Source organism: Asparagus officinalis, chromosome 6 (assembly GCF_001876935.1).
Source record: "Asparagus officinalis chromosome 6, Aspof.V1, whole genome shotgun sequence".
Lineage (NCBI taxonomy): Eukaryota > Viridiplantae > Streptophyta > Magnoliopsida > Asparagales > Asparagaceae > Asparagus > Asparagus officinalis.
In genome coordinates, this window is record NC_033799.1 from 1407483 (window position 1) to 1415758 (window position 8276).

Below are 8276 nucleotides of genomic sequence, written 5' to 3' on the forward strand. Positions count from 1 at the left end.
CTTGGAGACGCGGAGACGGCTGCGACGACCGGTCGGTGGCTGGGCGACACGTTGGAGGCTAGGCGACGGGTCAGGGGAGAAAAGCGTTGGATCTTTTGGATATTGTATATGGTCAGCTTAAAAAAACACCTCACTTCCTAAACACATTTCATTGATTTTTTGAAAAAAAGTAACAGAAACAGAAAAAACAGTCTTGTTACCAAACGCTGCCGCGCGTACAAAGTATGTATTCTTTTTATAAAAGTGGATGATCCATTCATTCAACTTGATCTATTTATCTTTTTAACTAATAAAAAAACATTATGTCGAGCATCACCTCTTTTTAAAGACTGTTTTTGGTTTGAGGTAAAGTGAAAGAAAAGAAAATTAAATGGAAAAGGAAAAGAAAGGAAAAGGATGATAAAAGGAAAAAAGATTTTTTTAACGTTTGGTTAGGAATTGTAGAAAGAAATTTGAAGGAAAATAAATAAAAATAAGATAAAAAATAATTAACTTACCCTTATACATGAAAATTATACTTGAACCCTTGAGCTTTTTGCAATTGTAGAAAACTCCCACAAACTTTTTGAGTTTTGTAGACAACCCCCTTAAATTGGAAAAAAAAACAGCATAAAGAGGCGTTTTGAAATCCATGAGTGTTTAGTGTAATTTACCTAAAAGATCATGGTGGATTTCTGCAAAAGTTATTGGACATTTAGTGTGATTATGAAAGTTCATGGAGGTTTACTATAAAGCACTGAAAGTTTATGGGCGTTCAGGGTAATTTACCATAATATATCCTATAAAGAGAATTCTATACGTGATTTTTTTCATGTGTGTATAGTTTACTTAAACCTATATAAATGCCCTAGCTGGGCCCATGAAGCTGAATATACCTTTTAATGGAGGATGTCTGTTCTTGGACGCAGTGGATAGTTGCTTCGAGATAAAATAAGATCGCAGGAGTTGTGGTTGGCCGACCCTGACAAAATTTTCCTCAACTTTCACTAGCTCTATAGGAGGATGCTGAGAACAAAAATTCAGAGCCTTATTTTCTTCTTTGATTCTTATTTTCATTTTCTTTTTATCTTCCCATCAAACCAAACAACACAAATCTCTTTTCTTTTCCATCATTTTCAGTCAAACCAAACAGGGCCAAAATGACTACCAATTCCAATAAAATTAAAGGAATAAGAGTAGTGCTACGGGCACAACTCCAACCACAATCCTAATGCTGGGATTGTGGTTGGAGGCATTGGGATTGTGGTTGGAGTTGTGTCTCTAACATTTTTGAAGGAATAAACACTCATTCCTCCACTTTATGTACCCCAATGATTACTTTAATAGAGTCGTATAGATAGATAAATTTTTTAAAATGGGTTAAAACTTATATAAAGTCAACTCAAAGAAATAGAAATTTTATCATACTGATCATTCATCCATAATTCAAGACCAGCTCATTCCACCACATTCCAAATAAATTCAATACGAAGTCAAAGTCAATCAAGAGGATTCGAAATCTTTGCAAGTTTGCTCTTTTAATGGTATGAATGTTATTAATTCATATTCAATCAAAAATAAAAATGCTGATCAACATAATACCAGAGCGGCTGTCGATCTTTTGGGATTACGATCTGAGTTTGTTAAAAAAAAAAGCAAAAGAACATGAACCAAAACCCTGTTCTTTTAAAAAATTAACCACATATCGCATTCATGTTTCATATGTGGTTTGGAAACATAATTACCTCGTGCAATGCGATATAAATAATTAGGAACTTCCGCATTATATATATGTATTTGAATTGTATGACACATTTATCCTCCAGTTTGATTAGAAGAAGAAACCAGCAACGGCTCTCTGATCCTGGATAAAGGCATGATGAAGACACAAGTCAAATATCGGAGAAAAATAGTAAAGGAACGCTCCTTACATAATACTACAATTAGGTTGAATAATTAGTAATAATTTCTATATTATGTCAATTTTCTTTCTACTCAGAGGTACAACAATATTTAAAACGGTTCAGTTGACCAACTTCGGCGTATGTCCACGGTGCATAATACAAATATAGAATTATAAGGGGAAGCAGAAACTTTTGTCTCTCAATCTCCCAACTTTACATACATAACTAACATGTCATATTCCTCCAAAGTCCTCTTACAATCTTTTAAACAAATAAAGATTGTAAAACTCTTTATCTCTTCTCCTCTCCACACTACTTTTAAATTCGGTCTAATTCAAAATTATAATAAAAAAGGTTAAGAACAAAAGGTAACAAACTCAAATTGATAAGATGAAGGATACGAGTTGTTCTACTCACAAGTTACTATCAAAGTTTATTTTTGTGCAGGATTTCCACATTCTCCTCCTCGCTAAGCCCTGAAATTTAAGTCATTATATGGATAAGAATATAAAAGGGACTCAATTATGATTTTATGTAGTATTAGATAATTGTAAGACTCAATTATGATTTTATGTAGCATTAGATAATTGTAAGTATGCACAAAAAATTCACCCATAGAGGCAGTTCGATTTATAATAGCAATGAGGTGAATAAAGGAACTCACAAAAAATACACACAGAGATAATAATAAGTTTCCAATGTGAATACGGTTAACCTAGATATTACAAATACCACGTGTTTTATAAAGATTATGGCTAATTTATTTCATACTACTTGTTACACTAAATTTAAAATTTTGTAATCTTCAAATATAAGATATGCGCAACCAAAGTGACAATCAAGTAAAAACGGGAATCTACAATCTCCAGTAAATAAAGGAAAGCTACAATCTCCGGTAAAGAAAGGAAATCCTTCTTTTTATTTATTATTTATTTGTTTATTTTTGCCCCTTAAAAAAAGGAGATCTACAATCTCCATAAATATCGACAAAGGATCTCCATGAAACACTAGATACTAAATATTAAGAGAGCTAAAGAAGCAACAAAATAATTCTTGTAGCAGATCGAAAAATAACTTAAATGCTCACATTGTAAAATTTTTGTAAAGTTGCTGTAGCAGAAGCCCAATACAAAGATCTCTTGTCGCATCTCTCAGGAACCGGCGATGGAAGCTTAGGCGGTGATACATAAATAGCTTTCAGCTCCACCTTGTCTACTGTATTACCCGACTCTCTGAAAAACTGAAGAAAAAATCACTTGCACGCATCAGACGCTCAAACTTTGGATTAAGGAAAAGCTAACAGGCCTCTTTTAACAAACTCAAACAAATATTTTTTTCATGATCGGATCCCAAATTTTATGGCTTAAGGACTTAGTAACTGTTAGAATTAATATAAGATTATAATCTTCAACCCTCATTATAACTTTAGAGTTTATGTGTTAGTTTTAATATTGAAGGAGACAGAAATTCCGAGGCGTGAAACACTTTCCTTAAAGAAATATTTGCCCCCACTTGATATTCAAAGTTGCTTCGGGTTAATGCAAATTTTCTTCCCAGGATACAACAGAAAATGAAAATTCCAGTAAGCAAATCTGGAATTTTCCTTAATTCGTTGTGAAACAAGTTTGTAATATTGCAGATGTTTTTGCTAGAAAAGATTCAGAAAAAGAATTCTTTTTTTTTTTGATATCTGAAAATATAAACTATTTATAGATTTTGAAAAGGTGCTTCCAATAGTCACAACTTTTCAAAACACCCCTTGGATTAAACAGCCACTTTTCAACAGTCTTGTCTTTTCATAATTTTTAAAATTTAAAATAATATTAAAAATAAAATATATTCAATATATAATTATATATATATTCAATATATAATTATATATATAATTATAATCGCGTCAAAATCGCGCATTATTCGCGCTACCCGCACGCGGGTTTAGAAGCCTACACTTTGATCCATTATTCAAAGCCCAATAAGCATTCAATGCTTTTAAACCTCTAAAAGAATGTTCAAAATTCCAATGTGGGACTATTTTGTTTTTTACAAACAAATACTAACATAAACCTCTAAAAGAATGTTCAAAATTCCAATGTGGGACTATTTTGTTTTTTACAAACAAATACTAACATTATGTTCAATAGTAGAGGGACTTGACGAATGGTATCAAAGCAATCCATGTGCGAATCTTGACGGCCATGATTTAATCCGGATTTTAAAAAATGGTTGCAGTTGCATGAGTCCAGGTTCTCAATGTGTAAAAAGGACACACAACCTCGGGGAACATGATAGAATTAATATAAAACTATAATCCTCAATTCTCACCATAACTTTGGAGTTTTGATGTAATGGTTAGAGGGATTTAATTTAAGAGTAACCCCCCTTAGCTTCATATCTAAGTTGTTATCCTCCATAGTATGTGTGACTTGTAGCAAACTACATGCAAAATTCAATTTTAGACAATCCTACCCGTTCTTGATATCTAAAAATAAACATCTTCAACGAAGCAAACAAAATATATTTTCATGACCAAGTTAAGTTCAGAAAAAGAGCATGGCATGATCTCATAGGAATTAATTAGTAAACCATGGGAAACATAATTTCAAATCAAACCTTGTTTTAGTTAATAACCTGGGCAGTGTATTTCACAATTCCAATTCAAAATGCGAATGAGCTTAAACGTCTTATTGAGACAACCTCTAAATTAATTCAAAATAAACAAACACAAACAATTGCAAGCATTGAGCGTGTAATATTATTATGTCGATTTTCCAAAATCACACCACATAGACCAGAATCAAAATAAACCTATAGCTATTTTTTAAAATATTGAATTACCATGTTATGAGCAACGTCCTTCACAGTGGCTCCTGCAAAGGTGACGACGGCATTAACAGTCAAAGAGAAATCGCATCTCATGTTACGTGGTGCTTTCCTTTGATCTTCCATTAGAACTATAATTAAAAAAACTGAATTAATTAGAACTATAGCAAAAGGAGATCAAACAGGTAGAAATTTTGTAAAATTTACAAAACTCACCAATGACTTCGCGTGTGGATCGTGGTAAGAGGATTGCCATGGAAGGTCGAATTCTGTAGTCCACCCAATTCGTGGACGTCAACTACAACAAGAGGAAAAAGACACAGAAAACATCAGTTAATTTTTATGTGTTTTATGAATCTATCCAAAAAAAAAAAAATCAATTAGAATTACCTTAAGGGCAATGTGGTCATCAGTTTTGTTGGATATAAAGATAGAGCACGGTATCTGCTTCTTTAATTCAACTGATCAAACCAAAACTACGAAATTAAACGAGTAAAGTGGGAATATAACAAATAAGACCCCCAACATTGATCGAGATTAGAAAGAGTATCGAAAAATCTGATGGAAGGAGATGTACTTACATGGGAATCGGATTTTTGTTGGTTTAACCTCAATTAGCTTGCCGGTGGTTGTTTTGAGATCAAGTGATCGATGAATAGATGTTGGGAAGACGCAAACAACTTGCAGTGTGACGTTGTCCACCTTATTATCTGACTTCTCAGTGAACTGTAGGAAACCCAAATGCATGCGTCAGACCCTCGAACTCTGAATTCAATAAAATTAAAGCTGATCGCTAACAAACTAAACAAATTTATTCTCATGAACGTTTCCGAAATACTATGGCTTGAAGAAAGGCTACATAACCTCCTTAATTAGTTCCATTTACGATTTCTTACACTTTATAGTGTATGTCGTTCTAATAAACTTCACACACAGTCGAATTTTTTCAGGCAACATTACTCAATACAATGTTCTTCGTACACAACACAGTTTATTAATATAAGAATTTTACATTAGTACAATTACAATTTTGCACTAGATGGAAAAGAATTAAAAAAAATAAAATAAAGGTACGTTCGCGTGCATAGTACGAGCATTTTAGTGGTTCGAAACACGCACCGTTGCGAGGCGCAAGTAAGAATGCGTCATAAATCCGAATTAAAACAAACTTAAAGCTACATAAAAATTTTGATTAAATTACCCATTTGCATTTAATGTCATCAACACCGGCTCCTGCGAAGGTGACGACGCTATGAACTTCAATCTTGGCGATGTGGTGCTTTCCTCCGCGGTAGCATTATTACTAACAACCAAATAAATAAGTAAATAATCCAACTAGGTACACCAAATACGTGTATTATATATTCATAAACAATATTACAAAAATTACCTTCGACTTTGCATGTGGATCGGGGCGAGAGGATCTCTCTGTTGGGCTGAGCGATGTACTCCTCTACGGCATCCGAACAAAGCTATAGATCAAACCAGAAAAGTGGGGGGCAAAAAGAAAAGAAAAGACATCAATTTAGTTTGTATTATTTTATGTCTTTTCTTAATTACTCCGACTGAAAGGAAAAAAGAAAAAACCCCAACGATCGAGAGTTACACTAAAGGCGACGTGGTCATCGGTTTTGTTGGTTAACATGATGTAACACGGGATGCGCCTTCTTGATTCGACTGATTAATTGGCCGGGGGGAAAAACAAAACAAAACAAAGAAATTAGATGAATTATGAGCCAAGAAGAAGAGATCAGCTTAATTCGCAGTAAAATCCCAGATTAGCTGCTTACATGGGAACCTGAGTTCGGGCGGGTCGACTTGAATCAGCTTGCCGGTTGCCATGGAAGAGAGAGAGAGATATGATGATGATGATGATGATGATGATGAGCCTAGCTTTGTTTAATTTAAAACAATAACAGTAGTACCGTTTAATTTAATTTATACCCTTTGGTTCGGCAACCGACTTCAGTAGTTGGAGTTCTTTTGAAACTATATTACATCATCGACCAGAGACGTAACTGACGATGGATATATAATTCTTTACTCTTCTTTGAGTTTGTTATCTCCAAACTCCTCTAAAATCCCTAACTAAACGAGAACTCTAACTCCTTAAGAAACAAAAACAAAAACAAAAAACAAACCAAAATTATGATTGTTGAGAACCCACCAAATAAAAATAAGGAGAAGTGAACCCCCTTCTCTGTGATCTGTGAAGCCCGAGTCCCGAAGAACACCACATCTTCCTTCGATCTGAGCCAAAAACACATGTTCCCATCAAATAATGGAAGTATTGTGATATTCGTACCTTTTGTGAAGAGAGATGCAATTGTTGTTGTCATGTTTTATGTTGTCATATGATCTCATTCTGAACGATTAAGTCACGCCTAACAACCCGCGCTCTGATACTAACTAAAAGTTACCCTAGAGGAGTGTGAATTGGGTGACATGACGGCTATTTAAAAATTTAGACTTTAAAAAAAATGTAATTGTTACAATTATGTTTTCTCTGTGAGCTAAACAATTTCCACAACTCTATCCCAATATAAATTACGCCACAGATAATCATAATAAGCACAAAAAAGATGCAATTTTAGAGATCACTACAAAAAAAAACACAACCACAAACATGAAGATTTATAGTGTTTCAACAATCTTGCTTGCTTCACTTCTATCAACCTCGAAAATTCCACTCAATCCACATTCAAATTGAAAACTGAGTTACACTTTGACCCAACTGCCAATGTGGATATGTTGGACTTCAACTCATTAATGATGGTATTATCTTCTATGATTTTTAGGGGATTATTTTGGACAAGAAATGTCGACCTAATGATTCAGCCATATTGGGCCACTACAACCACCATCGGCTCAGTGATGTTCACTGTTGAGAGAGTTGTTTATTCCTTATTGTTTAGTGTCATATTGGTCAAAGACAAACTCCTTTATTATCCAAAACACAATTAATCATATTCAAAAGGGAGCTAAAAATCTCTCAAAGGTTCACAAACTCCTTTATTATCCAAAACACAATTAATCATATTCAAAAGGGAGCTAAAAATCTCTCAAAGGTTCACATTAACATGTCAGAGCCAATCTCTCCTTAATCATATTCAAAAGGGAGCTAAAAATCTCTCAAAGGTTCACATTAACATGTCAGAGCCAATCTCTCCTCTCTCTAGTTTTCTAAATCCTAGCAGCCACCTTCTTAAACCTAGCTGCCACCTTCTACTACTCTAAAACGCGAGCTACCACCCATTGCCATCAAACCCTAACCATATGCCGTCAACCGTCAACCCTCGCCGCCACCACATCCGACCACATTACAATTCAACGACACTGTTCATCCCTTGGTATTATTACACGGGCTACTGTTCATCAGAGATATTGTTCATCCGCGATGCTTCTCAATACTAGTAGTTGTTCATCTGTTCCATGCCTTACTTGATCAAGCTAGTCATTTGGCTTAATCAACTAGATTTTCATAGATCTTAAACTAATCATTAACCAATTCGATTAAGCTAATTATTTAGCTTCATCTTAACAACAAGTCGTGAAAAATCTCTTTGAGATAAG

The 8276-nt window shown here is 34.2% G+C and overlaps 1 protein-coding gene and 2 long non-coding RNA genes across 5 annotated transcripts in view; 1 reads left to right on the top strand and 2 right to left on the bottom strand.

The window, feature by feature from the left end:
* The window catches only part of LOC109844233, a 2207-nt gene extending 1898 nt beyond the window's left edge, over positions 1 to 309 (top strand). For both annotated transcript variants that reach the window (XR_002247914.1, XR_002247913.1), the window contains exon 3: positions 1 to 309. This exon is cut by the window's left edge and continues 428 nt beyond it. This is a non-coding gene — a long non-coding RNA (uncharacterized LOC109844233).
* LOC109844224 (vesicle-associated protein 3-1-like) lies at positions 1531 to 5850 on the bottom strand. Its single transcript, XM_020413193.1, has 7 exons — positions 5285 to 5850; positions 5094 to 5164; positions 4920 to 5001; positions 4719 to 4834; positions 2971 to 3123; positions 2301 to 2359; positions 1531 to 1843 (listed from the first exon to the last, which is right to left on the bottom strand). The coding sequence occupies exons 1-7, from the start codon at positions 5448 to 5450 to the stop codon at positions 1795 to 1797; spliced, it is 696 nt and encodes a 231-aa protein (XP_020268782.1). The 5' UTR covers positions 5451 to 5850; the 3' UTR covers positions 1531 to 1794.
* Positions 5967 to 6729, bottom strand: LOC109844153. Of its 2 annotated transcripts, XR_002247880.1 has the most exons (4): positions 6494 to 6729; positions 6310 to 6380; positions 6094 to 6175; positions 5967 to 6006 (listed from the first exon to the last, which is right to left on the bottom strand). It is a non-coding gene; the product is annotated as an uncharacterized LOC109844153 (long non-coding RNA). The 2 variants fall into 2 exon arrangements; XR_002247879.1 differs by having other exon boundaries at positions 5973 to 6175; positions 6494 to 6633.

Bases quoted from the DNA above. Each gene is read 5' to 3' on its own strand.
- LOC109844224 (XM_020413193.1), bottom strand. From the start codon at position 5,450: ATGCATTTGGGTTTCCTACAGTTCACTGAGAAGTCAGATAATAAGGTG. The intron at 3,124-4,718 runs GTAATTCAATAT...TTTTTTCTTCAG, and splicing joins AGGACGTTGCTCATAACATG to TTTTTCAGAGAGTCGGGTAA. The intron at 1,844-2,300 runs GTGAGTAGAACA...GCCTTTATCCAG, and splicing joins ATAAACTTTGATAGTAACTT to GATCAGAGAGCCGTTGCTGG.